The sequence below is a fragment of the Eucyclogobius newberryi genome, unplaced genomic scaffold (assembly GCF_026437365.1).
Source record: "Eucyclogobius newberryi isolate DKJ021-1_F unplaced genomic scaffold, fEucNew1.0.hap1 SCAF_19, whole genome shotgun sequence".
NCBI lineage: Eukaryota > Metazoa > Chordata > Actinopteri > Gobiiformes > Gobiidae > Eucyclogobius > Eucyclogobius newberryi.
Genome location: NW_027315823.1, coordinates 32175420 through 32196594, shown reverse-complemented (window position 1 = coordinate 32196594; position 21175 = coordinate 32175420). Strand labels below are relative to the sequence as shown.

The window sequence follows — 21175 nt, the reverse complement described above, 5'->3', positions numbered from 1 at the left end:
CTGATAAAGCTCAACATCATTCTAAACTGTTCAGGACTGTGTTTTTTTTCTTCTTCAAATCTAGTTTCATTTCAATACGAGTTTTAGTCCTACAGCTTGTAAAGTGTTTTGAATTATTGTTAACTACAGATATCCTCCAGTTTGCACAATCTTTTTTCAAATAAACAATGAAACATAAGAGGAAGATATTGCGCATCAAATAAACTCCACCGAAAGGATCAAACCACACATCCCACTTCATCCCAGCCTTATACTTCGCATCTGATTCACTTTGGTCATTGCTCCACTTGATCAAGTTCAGCCACATTTCCTCGTTATCATCTAAAGTATATCGATGGAACCTTCTGCAAACATTCTCTCTTCTCCACATTGAAGAGAAAGTGTAGATCGTACTGGTGAGAAAGTCTTTGTTGACAGACTCTGGTGATCTGGAGGTGATAAAAGTGCTGTTTGTGGAGGAAGACATTACCCCTGACACTGGTGTTAAATGGGCTTCCTCTGGGACAATCGGAGCTCTGTTCTGCAGTCGTCCCCCTCTGCACTGTCCCATAAGTTTGCGCCCGCTCCGTCTCACACTCTGCTCCACACTCTGCTCCACACAGCGGCACACACAGCCTCCTGTGGACATCACTCTCCACAAGACTGTATTTACTCTGTGCAGTGTGGAGAATTGGAGGAGCATGTCTTTGCAGTTCATTACGTAATTCTCTGAAGGAGACAAAGGCTAATTGGATGTGCTAAAACACATTTAGTGAAGAAATCCGAAATATCGTGCACATAGAGCAAAAATAGTCAATTCTAACATTCGTACAGTTTGCTTCTTCCTAAGTTTAAAGGTGGCACAGTGGTTGAGTGGATAGCACTCTCACCTCACAGCAAGAAGACAGACCTTTCTGTGCAGGGTTTGCATGTTTTTCCCGGTGTCTTGGTGGGTTTCTTCTGGGTGTTCCACTTTTTACCCAAAGCATAAGTAAAATCCACCTGATCCTGACTAAGTCTAGCACAGATCTGGAGATGGGTCCTCGGGCGCTGGACTGTGGTGCACACTGCTCCTGACAGGTTGCACCAGCAGTATTAAAGGATGGGTCAAATGCAGAGGACAAATGTTTCAAGAGGTCAAAAAATGTGCCTTATCCATAACCTTATAAGACCAAGGTTCATGTGACTCGCCCCAGCAAACACACAAGGACATTATCCTGAGGTTGTAACAAGGATTGAAACACTAATGTTTATATTTGCACTAATCAATATAATGTGTTTGCTTGAATGTAGAGTTATAGGGTTGTCAAAAAAGGGATGGTAATATTATGTTTGAACACAGGAAGTGCTGCTCGGTCGCAGTATTTTGAGTTTGATTCCAACAATTTGTTGAATGTCCCTCCGTCTCTCTGCCATTTTATTGTTCTGCACTGGTCTGTGCAAAAACGAAAACCAGTAACAAAATCAGTTGCAAATGTGAGTATCATGGCTACACTATGTCAGAATCAGAGGAAGAGTTTATTGTCATTGTCAATGAACAGAATTCACTAACTTGTCTTGGTGATTCAGTGCAACATAAAACAATGAACAATGAATGGGTCAAAAAGTCAAGATTTGATGCTCTAAAGTCAACTTGAGACACACAAACACCTTGAAAGCAGTATTTCTCTACATTTACTCGTCCTTCGATGCTGCTGGGGCAAACTGTCAGGAGGAGGGTTCCACAGTCCAAATCTTGTTTTTTACCTACCCAGACGTGGGTGAAAGCTTACAAACTCAGAATGGCAGAATGGTCGTACTTCGCCCGGTGATTAAAACCCACCCATTATATGAAGCTACTAAATGTGTGATTACTTGCAAGTTTACGACAAAAGTTGCACCTCAGTCTCAACAAACAGAACCAAACACAGAACAACAAAATTAGGCCCAACATCAACAGCGATTTCTGTGGTTCCTGGGCCTTTAAGTTCTTCTGCGCTCTGGACGGGCCTGTCCCAGCTCCACCGACCCCAAGGGAACATTAACGAACATTAGCAGAGAAAAGGCTCGTTCTTCCTGAGTAAAGTCCTGTGTTTTGGGGGTCACAGAAGTTACCCCGGTTACTGCAGCGGGAAGACAAGACCGTGCGTTTGTCCATTGTTCCTCATGGGGAAATGAGATTAGTGCCTGAATGGTGATGTGAGAGAGTTTTCAAAGAGCCATGCTGCATTAAGGTTTGGGTCGGCCAGCTCCCCATGCAACCCCTGTGAGCGCTGAGGTCCGGCTACTCCACTTTACTACCAATTTAGACCTGAAACACATGTTTTACTGCTCTAGTTAAAGGGCCAGTGATGCTAGACTTTTTCACCATCTTATAATGTTGGTTGCTCATTGAAAACATTTACGGAGTTGTGTTTCATTTTGTATAATTTGTTTATTTGCGCAATCCTCTTTTCTGTGAATCTGTCTCAAAAAGCTCTGTTCCTCTTGCTGATGTCATGAGGTGATGTCTCTCTAAAGTCCAAACCTTGCATAGACTCGTTTGCATAATTTCAGCTTTCTCTTAACACGTCTTGCTTCAGCTTTATATAAACTACAGTTGCATTTTATATGTAATTAAAATAGGTTTGAATAACTTTTACTTCTTATTTTATTTGTATAGATGGTATTAAGTTTTAAACATGAATACCAATGCCAAGGTGTCTGACTGTTTCTGGATCTATTACAGTAAAGTAAGTTTTGTCTTGTCACAGTATTAAGTATCTGGTGAATCGGTAAATCTCAACGTAACCATGGTGAATGGCTGTCCTTCAAGTATGTACTTTAGACAAATTGGCAGATGCCCACCGTGTACCCCATTGTAGACCCAGAAAATAAAACTCCAGAGAGACCTGAAGTTTGACCACTACTTCACCACAAATCTCAAAAATCTCCAGAGTAATACAATTAACTGATATTCAAAATCAAATGAAATGCTGGATCAGAAAATAGTGAATGAATGCGAGAGTAAATGGATGTCTGCCTTTGTGTCTCCTACTTTTGTGCTTTGGGTTTAACTGGCAATTATCCAAGGTGTATCCAACTTCAAGCCCAAAATAGCTGGGATAAGCAAAGTTCCAGCTACAAGTAATGGAATTAAGAAATACAAAATAATCAATGGCATTAAGTGTATCCATTCAGCATGTGTTCCCTGTTGTCTGAAAAAATCCCTTGAAAAACATGCATTCCTACCATGAGCAGGTTCTCCTCTCCATAAACGTGACCTGTAGCTTAGTCTGGTAGCACCACTTGCTTGTCTCCATTAGAGAAAGTTAAAATATGTCCCTGGTTTTGATTTAACGCAACAGTTTTCATTTTATTTCTTGCATTGTGAATGTGAAGTTGGCTAATTTACTGTTGCACCTGCATTCAGACGACACTCACTGAACTTGTGCCAGATTCTCCCTAAAGTCCAGCGCTCTCCTCAAACAAAGAGGGAACAGAAAACAGTTACCAAACGAGGAGCTAGACTTAATGGGCCCCAGTGTAAAAGTTCTCTACTCAAACATCATTCGCAAAAGTACTACAGAGTCTTAAAGAGATACTCACCGACATTGATTCATTTAGTGCTGCTGACGAAATACTTAAAGTGCCACCGTGTTAGATCTATACAGTACACAATTAAAACATTTATTTCATTATATTTTCTTTTCTTGTATTGCACTATATACAAAAAACATCTTGAAAAAATATCTAGATTGGTGGCAAATTTAACTGAAAAAATATTACAAGGGGGACAATACCAAAGTGCCAATACCCAATTGTCAGAGCGCAGAAGCTAAGCCGGGCCGGCTGTAATGCCAGGCGCCACAGTAGTGCACACTGTTGTTGTGTTCTTAGGCAAGACACTTCACCCACTTTGCCTTCAGCGTGCGTGTATGCTGGTGTGTGAAAGAGAGTGTGTTTGTGAGAGTGAATGCGGAACCAACGGATGAAAAATGGCCCTTACAATCCGGCGTGGTCATTAACATGCACTGTTCCCACCAAATAAACGTATAATAATATTCATTTTGCGGCTTCAGATCTTGTGCCATATCGTCGGTTTAATCCCACGGTGTCTTTGCTGTACCTTAGTTCATATAGTGTCTTATTTCTGCAGGTGTGGGTGGATGCCGGTACTCAGATCTTCTTCTCCTATGCCATCTGTTTGGGTTGTCTCACAGCTCTGGGAAGTTACAACGCGTATGACAACAACTGCTACAAGTGAGGGCCAAATCTGAAATAAATAGCCAATTGAAAGGCCCTTTGACAACACTTAAATAACTAAAGTAAAAATGTCTTTAGTCAAACTTTACACATGATGTTAACTGGCCATTTACGTTGATGTGTGTGTGTTTCCTCAGGGACTGCATCATGCTGTGTTGTCTGAACAGCGGCACCAGTTTTGTGGCAGGTTTTGCTATCTTCTCGGTGCTGGGATTCATGGCGTATGAACAGAATGTGCCCATCGAGGCTGTGGCAGAGTCAGGTGAGACGAGAGCTTGAGCTAATGGTACAATGTGATTCAAACGTTTGTACCAGTGTGACTTAAGTAATTACAAACCTAGTATATAGTAACTAGTTAAAGGCGCAATGGACGATTTTTCGGCGATTTGAGAACGCAGGCGGAAGTGCGCATGCGCACTCCCCGTGTGGACTGATACAACACACACGTGCGTTTGTTTATTAGCGTGACGGAGCGCATCGCGTCTCATGTCTCCCGTAGATTTCCGGCTTCTTCTGAGTCAGCTCGAACTGTCTTTCTCCGTCTTCATTTTGCCCCGTACACTGAGGGAACTATATTATGATAGATCCATGCGCTTAGGCACGCGGAAACGTGGGGACGAGCCACACGCGGCTGCAGGTGAGCAGTAGGTGCGTTTTATGATTGATACGTGGCAGGACTAATCGGCAGTCCACGCCACGAGGAAATAAGTCTAAGATTTGTGCCAAAAAATCGTCCATTCAACCTTTAATTAAACTATTAGGGTTACTATATGTTCTTGTCTTAATAATACTGTATTTATTCCAAAATTATCCTCCAGAAGCATTATAAAGGATGTAAAATGTACTAAAGAACATTTTATATTGAAATACTATTCAGTTCCGACTTTCTTTTAAAATATATAATCATTCCAAAGTCCCTGTACCTGGGAAAGACTGATTTTTAAAGACTATGTGCAATGTTAAAATAGGACAAAGCGCTTCTTTGTCTACCCACTGATGTGTACAGGACATTTTGTAGCATTGTCTACAGCTCCCAGTTCTCATTTGGACTTTAGTTTAGGTGTTTAGTCCTATCCTAAATGTATAAATGAATGCTAATGCTAATGCTAATGCGAATGCTAATTTGAATGCTAATGCTAATGCCGCCTGACTGTTCTAGTGCAACATTTAACTGGTTTGGAGAGATTGAGCTCGCTTGGCCCATCTGAACCACCTCTGTATATTGTATATAGTAAAATTTGGTAAACATTACTTATGTAACTCCACAGTCTTCTTCACCTCCACTCTCTGAGACCACCGCTGCATCTTTTATTCAAAACAATGAATGATTTAGAGAAAGCGGCCGAGCGAGAGACTGGGATGTTTGTCTCCCAGTGAAGTGTGGCGAGGACGGCCTTAATCTTTTATACTTTTTCATCAAGAGCCAGTGGTGAATGCAGAAACTCATCCACTGGTGCAACATTTGATTTCTATACACTTTGTATATTTTTATTTATTTTTGAAGGTTTTTTTTGTAGATCCTGCATCTATCTGAGACATTTAGTCTAATTGGAGGGATTTGGCAGATGTTTTGTCCTGTCTGGAAGACCTCCTGTCTGGTACCTGTGCCCAAGACACCGCGCGCCAAAGACCTCAACAGCTTCAGGCCAGTGGCTCTCACGTCCCACCTGATGAAGACACTGGAGCAGCTGGTCCTGGACCACCTCCGCTCCACCGTGAGCCCAGCCATGGACCCGTTGCAGTTCGCATACCGGCCTGGCATCGGAGTGGAGGACGCCGTCATCTCCCTGCTGCACCGCTCTCTCTCTCACCTGGAGAAGCCTGGCAGCTCTGTGAGGATCCTGTTCTTTGATCTCTCCAGCGCCTTCAACACCATCCAGAGGGACAAGAGACAAGCTGGAGACGGCTGGTGTGGAGTATGACCTGGCAGAGTGGATCCTGGACCACCTCACAGACCGACCCCAGTTTGTGAGAGCCCGGGACTGTGTGTCTGACACTCGGACCTGCAGTGTGGGGGCGCCCCAGGGCACCGTCCTCGCGCCCTTTCTCTTCACCCTTTACACTGCAGACTTCAGACACGGCACGGACAGCTGTGTCCTGCAGAAGTTCTCTGACAACTCTGCCATCATCGGACTCATCACAAACAACTATGATGCGGAGTACAGAGGACTAATGCAGGACTTTGTGGACTGGCATCAGCGGAACCACCTCCTCATCACGCGCGCGGGGAAGACCAAGGAGATGGTGGTGGACTTCCGCAGACACCGCTCTGCTGCCCCCTCACCAGTGAACATCCAGGGAAGGGACATTGAGAGAGTGGACTCATACAAGTACCTGGGTGTTCATCTGAACCACAAACTGGACTGGACTCATAACACAGACGCACTGTACAGGAAGAGCCAGAGTCGGCTCTACCTCCCGAGGAGACTCAGGTCTTTTGGAGTGACAGGGCCACTCCTGGAGACCTTCTACGACTCTGTGGTGGCATCAGCCCTCCTGTAGGTGTGGCCTGCTGGAGCAGCAGCATCACAGAGAGGGAGAGGAAGAGGCTGGACAGAGTCATCAAGAAGTCCAGCTCCGTCCTGGGCTGTGCTCTGGACTCGGTGCAGGAGGTAGGGGACAGAAGGGTCCTGGCTAAATTCACATCTATGCTGGACCATGAGTCTCACCCCCTGCAGGACACTCTCTCCGCTCTGGAGAGCAGCTTCAGTGAGAGACTGATCCACCCTCGATGTGTGAAGGAGAGGTTTCACAGATCTTTCCTTCCTGCTGCTGTCAGACTCTACAACAAACACTGCTAGCCCTGAACATGTGCAATACTGATGTAACCATGTGCAATACCATCATATTCATGTGCAATACTGAATCAACCATGTGCAATACCTGTAAATAAGAGTGTTCTATTTAGTTTTTTATATGATTTACTTATCTGCCAATAGTTATACCTAGTCTTGTGCTAGTTATTTTTACTTTATTTTAATTTAATTTTATTCCATTATCATTATTTTATTATTATTATCTGATTTTTATCTTTATTCTGTATTTTTATTATCTATTTTATTTTCCCCCTCCATTCCCTATTAAGATAGGAGAGGATTTTTGTTAATAAGAGTTTTTTGTTTTGTTCATAAGAGTTCTATTAAGAGTGTGTTTTTGAAACTTCCTATAATCTGTCCTTTCCTCCTGTTCTACTGCGTTGTAACAACGGAATTTCCCCTTGCGTGGATATTAAAGGTTTATCTTATCTTATCTTATCTTATCTTATCTTATTGTTTCCCACTACACCAGTCCAAAAGAGTTCCTATGGCTGCTCATTTACAAACTCTGGTATACAGTAGACTGCATGTGTCTTGCAGGGGTCTTCTGCCCAAAGTCACTGTGTTTACAAATAGTAAAAACAATTCTAGAACATTTTACGTGTGTTCACCTGTGGTACTCCAGCAACATTAAATATGTAAATGCCTTGGACATGGGACCTATTTAGTTAGCGTGCAATATCCTACAATATTCTGTACAAATGCCACTGAAGTGCAATCTATAACTCACATTCATGAAATATGAATTACTTTAGGTCCAGGTCTGGCGTTCATTGCGTACCCCAAAGCTGTGACCATGATGCCTTTGGCTCCTCTGTGGGCCTGTCTCTTCTTCATGATGCTCATCTTCCTCGGACTGGACAGTCAGGTCAGACATTTGCAAACAACACATCAGATGCTATTTTACAGTTTTAGATTATAAAAAGTAGGTTTCTAAAGTCATTTACTCCTTCAACTCTAGTCCAAAATTGCTCCATTATCTACTGATTTACAGATGAAGCACTGTTTTAGTGCATTTTGTATTATACTTTGGTTTTTAGACATTTTGACCTGGAGGTTAATGTGATGTTTAGTCCTGGTCCAGCCCCAGTTTGCCGCACATTGTGATGTTAAGTCCCTGTTTAGTCATAGTTCTTAGAAGGTGCACTATGTAACTACTATGGTACTATAGTGGAGGGTCTGCCACTTACTTATACTTTGGAACATTAGACAAAACATCTTCATGGAGATTAGAAGGTTTCAAACCTTCCTCCAGGAAACTAAGATAGTGTAACACGCCTTCTCGTGCGGGCGTACGTTTATCGTGGGTGTAGAAATAATACCAGGAGAAGGACAGCTCCTCGGGACAGCTTTTATTTTAAGCTCTGAACTTTACAGGCAACACGTGAACAACAACTCGAGAATTGACTGTTCACGTGACCACCCGTTAGCCATATCCTTCCGCCTCACAAATAGTTCCATCCAAATAGAACACAATCTAAATCATCTTACAATAGTGCACTTTAAACATGCTTTATCCCTGGTCTTATTTCAGACAGTTTAAAGGTATTTGATAAATGCTGATTGAGAATATTTGTATTTATTTATACTGTAATGTGTTGTCAGTTTGTGTGCGTGGAGAGCTTGGTGACTGCCGTGGTGGACATGTACCCAGACATGTTCAGGAGAGGAAACCGTCGAGAGGTGCTGATCCTGGGCATGTCGATAGTCTCCTTCCTCATCGGCCTCATCATGTGTACAGAAGTAAGAACGCAACAATAACAGTTCTTAACGCTGCCAATTAACACTGCAAATTGTCGCCTTTCTCCATCACATCTCGGCTTAATCAACACTTCATGTTCTTCTCCTTTCTTACTATTTCACATGCTCATAATCAAATGACAAGTTCACTTGTAGCTCTCAACAATGTTGCAAACTCTGTGTCAATATATTCAGTTTATGGCTGTAAAATGTTATGCTTGTACATGGGAAAGTGTGTGTATCAGGAACTCTTTAGAGGCTGGGGAGAAAGAAAATCTAAATTGGCTTAATACTATAAATGATCCATTAGTATACAGCACTGTTCAGAACAGCTTTTAAGGCAGCGTGAGTTGTGTGGCTATTGATTTTTAGTTTTTTTATTCATTTTCTTTGTTTTTGCTATTATTAGTCTATTTTATTGTTTTAGTTTGACACAATTGTTTGTATTAATTTGTACTATTTGTATTCTATTTTATAATTTAACATACAGTGTTAACTAGTTGATTTTATTTCAGCATGCGCCGATTTTGTTGATAAAATGTGCTAGAAATAAAGTGGATTGGATTATGCTAAGGCTGAAAACATCGTACACATTTAGGTCGTTTTGATATTAACCCTGGATTATTATATATTATTAATATACATTCTGCATATTGTGCATTACGTCCATAGTCACACTCAAGGTACACTTTATCGTCCCTGTAGGGAAATTAGACCTCTACCTTAAATATCGCTGGAGGATTTTTACATATTTTGCTTGTTTTAGGTAAGATTTATTAAGGCAGTACTGTTTGTGTTAAGTGTCTTGCCCAAGGACACAACTGTTTGCAAAGTTGTCAGGATTGAACTACCAAAATCTCAATTTGACATTTTGTTAATGTGTCCTCTTTTTCTTGTCTTTCCATCTCATCATCCTCTTTCTATTCGAGATAATATTCTCTGCAGGATATCCTTTCCCAAATGTCCATCTTATGTAGATTGTTGCAGAAAGATGGGAGACTTTTTTTGTGAACAGGACAGTGGCATTCCTGGTTGAAACCGCGTCTTTGAGATAACAGCACTAAAAGATGCATCTGAGGATATTGTGGCACTTTGACTGTGATGTAACCTACTCCAGGATTTATGCGCAGGTTTATTTATGAAGCTTTTTCTCTGGAGCTCAAGCAGGAAGTGGTGTCCTTTGTGGAGATGGAGGTGATAACGCTTGGGTCAGAAATAATCACAAAGTAGTGGATTTGCAGTATTGAGGAACGCTGCACAGTATAAGGTCACTTTAACAAATAAAATAATTATTTTAGAGATCATTTCCGTCACAAAGATATTAAGATTGGAACAGTTTCTCTTTTCACCAGCCAAAGGACATTAATCAATGCTAGTTTCCCGTAAAAACATACTATTAAAGGACACATATTATGCAAAACTGACTTTTTTAAGCTTTTAACCATGTTCTAAGATTGTTCCTTACCTGGAGTCGCATTAGCTTCATTCAAGGTAGTTCTGTCTCTTTCAATAACTAATGTTTTCTTGATCTGTGACGTGGCCCTGAGAATCTTCATTTCTTTTGTTTAATCCCAATCAGTACAACTGTGTGCTGAGACCCGGAAGTGAGAGGCCAGCATGAGATGCACTGAAATCATGGATCCCCCCCTTCCCCATCAGAAAAGCTACAATGTGCACATTTAAAAAGTTTGGCTGATAATGTGTGTGGTCTTCACAGGGAGGGATGTACGTGTTCCAGCTGTTCGATGCTTACGCGGCCAGTGGAATGTGTTTGCTGTTTGTCGCCATCTTTGAGTCCATAGTTATCGGCTGGATCTATGGTAAGAATAGAGATTACAGAACAATTCTGTTCTCACATTTTTAACACCAATTATCATCCATGTTTGGCCTTTTGATTAAAATTAGAATTAAACCCAATCTGTAACCAAACTTTACAAGGTTTTAGGGCTAAACCTGGTCTAAAATAGAAATAAACCATTACTAAAATAGTTCTTTAAAAAAAAAAAAAAAAGAAAGAAATAAAGAACATTATTTATAATCAAATCAAATACAAGAACCACTGATCTATAGCTTGTGATTCATTCACAAAAGCAAAAAAAAACAAAAAAATATGAATCCATATGATCTCTAAAATGACAGATACATATAACAAGGAGAAACAAAACATTAGGCTGTTTCATCTGAATCAGAAAAGAAAAGATCTGTAATAATTTAATACAATTTAATATTTTGGTACCATGGATTTAAAAAGACAACAAAATGTTTCTCTTTGTGTAGCTAAATGCTGTCTTATTCAGTAATGCCTCATGTCTGATTATTGCATAACAATGTTAGTTCTTTTCCATTTCTTGTGTGCCCTCTGCTGGAGATTACGGTTAAGCACATATTGTTTAGACTACTGTACGCAATCTTAGAATAATGTTAACTTTGTCATTATGTAAATGATTAACAGAAGAAACATCATTGCATTTGATCCAATCCAAACGACAATAAATGATGTTGTGACATAACTGGTTTCCCAATCACATGGAAATGACTTTACATTTAATGATATATTTTGTCAATATATATACGTTTTTGTTTTTTGCTTTTTGCTTGACCTTTTACATGAAGTACATGTGTGTGTGCTTTAGTGAGTCTATGGGCTTGTTTTCACATTACAAACAATCTTTTGGTCTGTATTGTTTTAGAGACTCAGGCCAGGCAAAATTACTGTTCTCAATATGCAATTTAAGGTTGTAATACATCAAATTCAAAGGCCTTGTCTAAACCTGACAGGATATTTCTTCTGATAATACTAACTAACAGGCTCTCTTCTGGTGCAACTTTTCTGGTGGAGTGTCCGCTCTCTGTTTGTTTCTAATCAGATGTGCAGAACTATGTCTAGAACGTTATATTTTGTAGGCTTGTTATTTCATTTCAGACTGTTTGCTCGTTTTGTCGATTCATCCGTCAATGGTCTCATAGTCAACCAATATCTTTAGTAGTCGAGTTTTTGGAGTGTTATCAATTCATTCAGCTTTTTGCGTGGCACTTTACTGTGTGTAAAGTTGGTGTCTATTATTTTTGGTCGACTACAGCCTTTAATAATATATGACATGGTGGCCTGGTGGCATCAACTGCTTGTAACCATGGAGATAGATGTGTTTAATGCAATATTGTAGTGCATTACAAGCAAAGCAATCTCCATAAAGACAAGCAGGTGGCCAACCCTCCATCAGAAAAGTGACATAGTGCACCTTTAACACATTTGGGAGTATGACATCCATCAGACAGCCACCACGTCGTTCCTGTCCTGTCTACAGCTGTGATTAGCTCCTGTCAGGAAACATCTGCCTCTTCATGATCTCAGCTCTCGTCCTGTTACTCAAATTGACATGTTTTTTTGTGATTCCAGGAAGCGACAGATTCTACATGAACATCGAGGATATGATCGGATACAAGCCCATCTTCTTCATTAAGTGGTGTTGGATGTTCCTCACCCCCGGCATCTGTGCTGTGAGTGCAAACTTTCAATAGCAATAATAAACTGTGTCCATTTCACCAAACAACACGAAGCGTTCAAATGAAATGTTAAGATTGAGATTCAATATGACAGATTTGACAGGTAAATTCCCACTCATAAAGATGTTTGATCTGTTTTTACAAGTGTTGAAGGCTAGGTTGATAGTGCAACCTTATCCAAGCCCTGAGGTTGAAAAAAGCTGCTGACAGTTTGTGGGTTGTGCCCTAGTGCCTAGTCAGCAATAAAATACACATATATATTTTTTTTATAAGACAAGACAAGGCTAGTTTATATGTAGAGCACAAATCGTACCCATTGTAATTCAAAGTGCTTTACATAACATGAAACGATGTATCTCAATACAAACAAATAAAAACATTGGTAATCAGTGTACATGCACATTTTCCTGTACATCGATGAACAAAAATACACGGAAGCAAGGAATTTTGGATTTTACCATTGCAAGGATAAATCAAGGATTAAACAGCTCAGTTTGTCCTGTTCATATATGGGCACTTTTTTTAACCATTGTCAGAACAACTGTGTTTGTTGTTAAATGGATTTTCCAATGGCTTAAAAAAAGGGCGTACATTCTGAATATTACATTAAATATAACTGTAATATTACTTAAAAATAATCTAATACATGTTCAATCTGTTTGCTATGTTCTTCACACTGAATTGAACGTTTGACCTTTAGCCCTCTCTTTGTGATGTGGGAAACATTCTCAATCCAAATGTCACTGTGTCTGCTGCAGGGGATTTTCCTGTTCTTCCTGATTAAATACAAGCCTCTGAAGTACAATAATGTGTACACCTATCCTGACTGGGGCTACGGGATCGGCTGGTTCATGGCCATGTCCTCCATGGTCTGCATCCCTGTTGGCATGATCTGGAAAATCTGGAAGACTCCTGGAACCTTCTCTGAGGTAAGAGCCCACACGGGACACTATTCAAGGGGTTTATGACCTACACTTCTACAGATATGCACCTGCCCCTTTGCCTTAGGTCCTTTAAGTGCCCTCGTGGTCTACCCATTCATATATGCCCAATGAAGACATCAGAGTTGTAAAATGTGGTTTTAAAAACTCAATGATACTTCCAACGGAGATCGCTGCCATTACTCCCGCTCTGCCCCGCGTCTCTCCAGTCACAGCAGACATTTGTGGCCTATTGCTGGTCTAGAGCTCTGCAGTGCCCCAGAACCAACATGTGCCACTGTTCTTTTGGAGCGTACAATTGATAACAGCACAAAGCATGAAATCAAACCCTAAGAACATTTGGAATGTTGTACATTCCAAATGGTTACTCAGATTAAGCCATCGGAACATTAAAAAAACACTTCACGCTGATTGATCGAAGTGTCACAACAACGGAAGAAACTGAAAAATCAAAATTGTGTTAAATCCAGTGTTCAGAAAAGCACAGTCCTCTTTCTCCTCCACAAATGTACAAAGTGTCATTGTGTGCACGTCTTTGACAAATACAATAGTCTGTATATCTCCTAAAAGAGGCCGAAGTACAGCGCTGCCATGTTGTTCGGGTTGTTTTGACTTCTGCCCAAACCACAATGCTGCTCTGTGATTGGTTCCAGTCCCGCCTGCGAGCTCGAAATGCCATGTGATTGGCCCGTTAAACCACTGGTGCGATACAAACGAATCTAACAAGATGGATTCTCAAGATTCTCAAAAATTGCTAGTATTCCTCTTGCTGGCGAGGTTACAAGTCCAGGTGTCTGGGCATAAGTTTTAGACTGTCCCATTGGTCTATATTGGTTTGTAGTTGGTAAATCTGAAAAAAGTCAGTACATTTGACATAGTCTAATGGAATTTTAGTTTTTGTTTCAAACATACACTAAAAGCATCAACCTACAGTAACATAAGACAATAACTAAAGCACAGATGATTCAATATACAGAGTATATTCACTCGATCCTTTCTCTTCTAAAGTTACATCACTGAGTTCTTTACACCCCTCCTCATCTGTCCGTACTTGTCTTTACCTGTATGTCTGTGTGTCTCGTGCAGAGGATTAAGAAGCTGACCACACCCAGTCCAGACCTGAAGATGAGAGGGAAACTGGGGGCTCTGAGTCCATACGCGTCCAACGACGCCAAGGCCAAAGGCGACTGCAAAATCTCCACCATCTCAGAAAAGGAGTCGCATTTCTAACCCCGACCGAGGCTGCACCAGGTTTCTTTGAGTCATGCATAAAATAATGACTACACTGCAAAAAGGATAGCCACGTGAGTTTAAAATGGCTTGAAATCATTATATTCATTTTGTTGTGTGTTGTTTGGACTAGTGTGAATTTAAGTTTTAAATAAAGGAGTTTGCACATGTTTGAAGGTGTTTCTGGTAAAAAAAAAAAAAATCTCAAATGGTCAACTACAAAAGCAAAATATTCACTCTACAAAGTTTTATTTAGCTTAAACAGGCAAAACTATATTGGAATTTTAAAGGTGCACAGTGTACATTTTGGTGAGGGTCCACCCGCTTGTCTCCTTGGAGATGTAATTTGTTTGCTTGGAATGTTTCACAGTATGGCATTAAATCATTTTATTGAAAAAATAAAAAACAAAAAACAAACAAAAACCTTTCTGTTTCCTAATACTTGGCCTGGTGTCACCTGCTTGTCACCATGAAGATAGATGTGTTTAATACCGTGCTGTGGAACATTTCAGGCAAAGCAATAATATATCCTTGGAGACAAGCAGGTGGCGGACCCTCCACGAGAAAAGTTACATAATGCATCTTCAAATACCTTGAAACATTTACAAACATAAAGTAAATCAAGTACAGGACTAAATCTAAACTAGTCCAAACTACTCATAACAACTGAATTATTCTGAAATCTATTATTTTAACTCATAAAGATGATCCGTTATTGCTCTGTACGCCGTCCTCATCACCAGTGCACAAAAGAACCAGACCCTGTGTGATTTTTGTTAAATATGATACAACGTTTATTACAATTATTTAGTCTGTTTTTGGCACCGATTTTGATAACATCCTTATTGTGTTTTTTCTGTTAACATTGTGACTTAAACAGTTGTATTTTGTGGCTAATCACTAATGTTTTGTTTCTGGTCCATGTTTAAGAGTGAGTATCGGTCGCACTAGTGTCTGTGCCTTTCTCCTGGTGTAAAGAGTTCACTCTGTACATTTTTCTGTAACGTCCTGTGCCTACGTCTGATCGACGAACCCAAACGTTGCCATGGGTTTCAGAGTGATGAAAAATTAGCACCGTTGCCATAGCATTTAACAATTCAAAGAAAATATATTTTAAAAGTCATCAAAATGCTGCCTATAAAGGGGACACTTTAACCCGTGAATACAGCCCTGTTCACTGGAGTAGTTTAGCACAGATTGGGTCGGCGTTGGCTCCTTTACACATTATATCATCCACGAGTACTTTGGTATTGTAATTACTTTACCTTGTGTCGCAAGCAATTCACTGCTAACTTCAAAGTACGTGAAGTCAATTTGAGCTCTGACATGATTCTGGTGAAGGTGTCGTGTAGATTTTGAGCTCCTGAAATAAAATACAATACAATACAAACTAGGGTGCACGGTGGCAAAGGCGGTTAGCGCTCTTGCCTCCCAAGAAGGAGATCATGGGTTCGATTCCCGGACCAGACCAACATCACATGATCTCTCTGGGTGGAGTCTGCATGTTCTCCCCGTGTTACCGTGGGTTCTCTCCAGGTTCTCCGGCTCCTCCTGTTAGGCAAAATTGGTGACTCTAAATTGGTAGTGAATGAATGTGAGAGTGAACTGTCTGTAATGTCTCTGTGTTGGCCACTGTCCAGGATGTACCCCAGGATAGGCTCCAGTCACCCACGACCCCGAAAGGGAACAAGCGGTAGAAAATGGATGGATGGACAATACAAACTTGATTTTGGACTCAACCGGTCCATATACATTAAATGATTAAGAAAAAAACACACACACATAAGATAAAGATAAATAATCAACACAGTACAATAAAATACCATCTACACATAATAACAATGCGGAACTGACTGTTTTCAGCTCTAAAGTACAAATATTTTTTTTTAAAACAACACAATTCCAGATATGTTTTTGTAAAGGTTTTTCTGCTCTTTATTCGATCAAGCAATATAGCGTGACATGAAATGAAAAGCGGCAAATTATCAGCACCAGATATGTACACCTTAAAGAGCTATATATGTGAAGATGAGCAGTTTACTACTCACCCAACCAGTACTTCTTTTCTCCAGTGGACACAAAATTGGGCTCAAATGAAACGTAGCATCTTGGAGCTCCACCTCTGAATCCATATTTGTCGTTAAATCTCAATCATCGACAATAGAGGGCACTGTTACGATAGTCAAACGAGTAAATGTCCCACTGTTTTCACTCTGACTGTGCTCGTACGACTGTGAGAGCTGTACACACACACACACACACACACACACAAACACACTCATTTTTTAGTATGTCAAAGCCAGAGTTTAAACGTGGCCGTGCTTGCGTGCATTAGTCATAGTGCGTCCTGAAGGGCTGCCTGATCCTTATGCCTTCTGAAAGTGTGGCGCTGCCCTGTTACTGTAGAAATAGCAACATGGGATCGTCTTTTCTGCAATGGGAAAACTCAGTGAGGGCAAATGAGGTACACAATCTACCCTGCGATACCGTTTAGTTTGGTTTATTCTTACCGTTATTTCCCCCAAAGACAAGATTTTCTCCTTTTCTCCTGGCAAAGACGCTGGAGTTAATTAGGTGCATTAGAGTTTAGTTTATTTGCCATTTGTAGTTTCAGAGTGTGTCATAAAACAAATCAGATAAAAACAACCACATCAAAAAACAATAGACACAAGTTACAAAGCACTAAAAGTACCATGAAACACAATGAGAAAATCAAGCTATAAAAAGATTAAGTTTCAGCTATTCCTGTTTGTCTCCATGGTGATGCTATTTCTTGGCCAGGAATATTCCACAATACAGCATTAAATGTATATATATAGCATTTATTTTGTTACAGATGTTTGTATTGCTCCAAAATACCTTGAAAACGTGCATTCTCACTGTGAGATCTGACTTGTAACTTGGCTTGATGGCTTTTCTAGATAAGATAGATAAGACTACTTGTTCTTTCATTAAGATTTCTCATTGATCTTTAATTGGCAAGTGCACACATTCCAACACGTGTTTAATTTGCGTGATGAATTGGACTTACAAAGTACCTCATTCTGCCCCGACATTCTGAGCTGTCCCTTAAAACACGTTTCCCCTGCTCTGATAAGAAAACATGTTATTTTTACATTTACAGTTATGGCCTCGCTGGCTCGGGTCCACCCTCGCCTCTGTTTCCTCCTCCTCTCGCCTCAGTCTAAATCCTGGATCTGTGTCATTTCACAGTAATTATCCTGAGCCTAACACACTCTGACAGACAGACTGCCTCCTCCTCTGCACTCACTCACTCACTCCTCCTCAGTCGACACAAGAGGAACGTCTATCACACGACAATTTCAACACACTTTTCTTATTTTACGGCTCGTGTATTTTTGGAACAGAGATTGACGGATGTTTAACTGCTTCAAACCTTCAAGTCTAGAATCCAGCTGTGTTTTTTCAGCTTAAAAAAGTGAAAAGTAAGTTGTCGCAACGGATTAACTACAAAATCAAATCAAACTGCGACAAATCATGAAAACATTCAAACGTGGAACAGAATATATTTTACCCGCCTCTTATTCCTAATCATTAAAAGCATTTTGTAAACATCATAAATGTGCCTCTCCTGCACCGGCCCCAGCACTGAAAACCTCCTGTCCCTCTGCCCTGTGGATGTCAAGACTAATCGGTTAATACATAATCGGGATTATTAAGGTCATAATATAATCAAAATTAAAAAATATACAATTGTGACCATTTTAGATGCAAAAATAAGTTATTTCAGTTCAATATAAACTCCAAAAAAGCGACCCTGAATGTAAAAAAATGGTTATATCTGGCTGTGTATTTAACTTATCAATTTATGAACTGAAGATGCTGGTCTCATACTAGAGGGATGATTTCAAATTAAGTATCTCACCGTTCTGGTGTCAATAATCCTAAATAATAGTTTCTTCTCACAATAAAATTATAGTAACAAAATTTTATATATTTTTTGTACACTTCTTTGAATAAGATAACTTTATTCATCCCAAAACGGACAATCATTTCGTAACTGTCGCTCAGAAGAGTAAAAGATACATACAACAATAAAAGCAACAATAAAGAATACAGTTTCACATCTGTCAGTGTCAGTTCAGTAAATGTTTGCATCTTATGGTTTAAATCCAAAGGCTAAATTGCTGTCGCCAAATAAAACTAGCAGCCCCTCTTTACATCGTAATGGACAAAACACAGTATGAAATAAAAGATAATTTTGCTGATTGCGTCGCAGTGGAGGAAGTGCAGTCTGCCCCTGTCATCTGCCTCATTGAGCTGGTCTCATTCAAAACCTCTCTCACTTTCTCTTTCTTTTCCTGTCTTTTTGCTCAGTTCGACTTTCACTCCTCCTCTCAAGCTTCCTCTCCCAATCAAACGCAATCAGAGCTCCACATCTGAACAGCTGAAAGGATACAAGCTTTTTCTTTTCTCTTTTTCTTCAGGAGGTGGCAAAGAATCATGGTTAGTAATAGGTCAATAGTGAGTTGAGGAAGTGTGAGATTGAGGAAGCAAAAAGGGAAATGGAAGAAGTATTGATAGACAGAAGCCCCTCCAAAGTTTGTTTTAAAATGCGTTATCTGGTGCGTTGATACCATGTACACAGCTCCTCTAGAACATTATGCTTGCATCAAAAATATACAGCTCAAACATAACATTATCTCCAGTGAAAAACAGCTTTTTTATTTAAGTTGAGAAGGTAAAAGTTGGAAAATGGACAAGACAAGAATTGACCATTTAACACAATAAATACTGCGATGGCTGAATGACTGTGCTAGGCTTGGTTTAGTCCTGGGTTGGACCTGGTTTAGTGCAGCTCTTATGGGGTGTTTCCTGTCTGCAGTGGAATTAGAGGCGCTTTAGTCCTGTTTTAGTCCCGTTTTAGTTTTGTATTTTGATCCGGTTCATTGCGACTCTTGTGGGGAACTCCCGGTCTGCAGTAGTCAGTGTGGACATGTCTTTAGTCCTGGTTTAGACCTGGGTTGGACCTGGTTTGGTGCAGCGCTTCCTGATCTGGAGTGGCCATGATCTAAAATGGTTCATTGAAGAGATTGAAGTTACTAAAAGTGGAAGCTTCTGATTGAAAATGCTCCAAATATTTGTTTCTGGAGCTGGATGTGGGACAGCTGGTCATAATGTTATGTCTGATCAGTCACGTTTTCATAGCACCTGTCTCATCTCTTTCTAGTAATACTATTGTGATGTGAAAGTCTATATAAATGCTGATGTAATAATAATAAAAATCTCGTTTTGATACGCTGCTCAAATGGCTTAAAAATGTAATGAAAATTGTTTTACTGGTCTGTACACACTTTGGTATTCACAGGACACACAAAATGTCGGCTTACTCATTTTTAAAAATAAATGTGACAAGGATTGTGAAAGAGTGTTTATTTATTAACATTTCCGATTCTCAAAAAAAATGAATCGTCATAAATAAACTAAAAGGTCAAATTAATTGGTTAAAACTATAACAAAACATACAAATCGTGTCTGGGTAGCTCAAAATACATGTACTTCTTGTTTAGTAATTCATGTTTTAATATAAAGATGACTTATATTTCACTACTTGATATTGATGCAGTATAATCAATATACAAATGCATTGAGATTAGGTAGAAATACACATTGACTATGATTAAGAGGGAATAACACATGGGCCTTTTGCTCCAAGTCGGCCTTCTCACGATATTTGTTCATAAACGCACAAGAATCCATTCTGTACTGCTCCTGTTGTGGTCGGATCCGTCCAGTTTTAGCTGAAATACACTAGACTTTTGTTTGTAAAAAATTAGCAGATGGAAACACTTTGTGGTTAATAAACACAAATTGCTATTTTAGCTTGTTCTGCTGTTGTGACGGCCTTCCAGATTAATCATTTGGAGAACTAGATTTAGATTTAAGTGTAAACCTGATGATGGCCAGTTTACACAGAGACACAGGGACACTAATTGCCACTAATCGCTGTCTAATGTACAACAAAAATAGATGGATACAGTTTCTACTTTCATCGACCTGACATTTCAAACTGGTGAGTCTAGATAAACCCACCAGACTGTGCACTACAGATGTGTCATACTTCAAAATGAGCTCCACTTCCTTCGATCCGACCCTGACTGCTTGACTTCATCCCGACGGCGATGTGGACTAAATCTGCTTTGTTGTGGCTCGAAAAACTTCAAAAAACCACAGTAAGAGAGTGAAAGGTTTGCAGGCAGCGAAGCAAAGAAATTCTATATTGGAATGTCAATCGTGGGTTAAATGGCTGTCAGAAGATTAAACTCCTGATTTGGCGAGTGATGGTTTGAAGATGAATGCATACAAAGCTTGACTCAAAATCTCTAGAGCTGCTTATGATGTAATGATTGACACGATGTGACGGATACAAACTGATCTGGCACTTTTTATATTTAAAAGGCAAGATGACACATTAAAAGCACTGTGTAAGATTTTGTGGCAATATCAATTGCTGCTTGTGTTTGGTTGTACGCAGCGGTGGAAGAAGTATACAATTGTGTTACTTTAGTAATAGTACAGAGTCAGGAGCAGGTGATTTTGATTGGAATTGTGCTGATTTTTTAAGTCAATCAATGTCTCAATAATGCAATTAGTGCAATAATCTTACTTTTCAGTTCTTTTCAAAATTGTAGTAGTAGATAAACAGATATACCTGCTCTCAAGTACATTGTATCCACTGTAAAATGTACTTAAGATACCCAAACACTATGCTTAAATACA

The 21175-nt window shown here is 39.9% G+C and overlaps 1 protein-coding gene and 1 long non-coding RNA gene across 2 annotated transcripts in view; both read left to right on the top strand.

Annotated features, from left to right (window-relative positions):
* slc6a11b (solute carrier family 6 member 11b) overlaps positions 1-14610 on the top strand; it is a 35237-nt gene extending 20627 nt beyond the window's left edge. Inside the window, exons 8-15 of the mRNA XM_072452673.1 lie at positions 4097-4200; positions 4341-4465; positions 7775-7887; positions 8625-8762; positions 10477-10579; positions 12157-12257; positions 13022-13192; positions 14291-14610. Coding sequence (XP_072308774.1) covers positions 4097-4200; positions 4341-4465; positions 7775-7887; positions 8625-8762; positions 10477-10579; positions 12157-12257; positions 13022-13192; positions 14291-14434 — 999 coding nt within the window. The 3' untranslated portion in view covers positions 14435-14610. The remainder of the gene's footprint in view (positions 1-4096; positions 4201-4340; positions 4466-7774; positions 7888-8624; positions 8763-10476; positions 10580-12156; positions 12258-13021; positions 13193-14290) is intronic.
* A 1832-nt stretch (positions 14611-16442) lies between these two features.
* On the top strand, positions 16443-19821 carry LOC140366026 (uncharacterized). Its single transcript, XR_011927860.1, has 3 exons — positions 16443-17185; positions 17254-19263; positions 19440-19821. It is a non-coding gene; the product is annotated as an uncharacterized lncRNA (long non-coding RNA).
* Positions 19822-21175: the final 1354 nt, after the last annotated feature.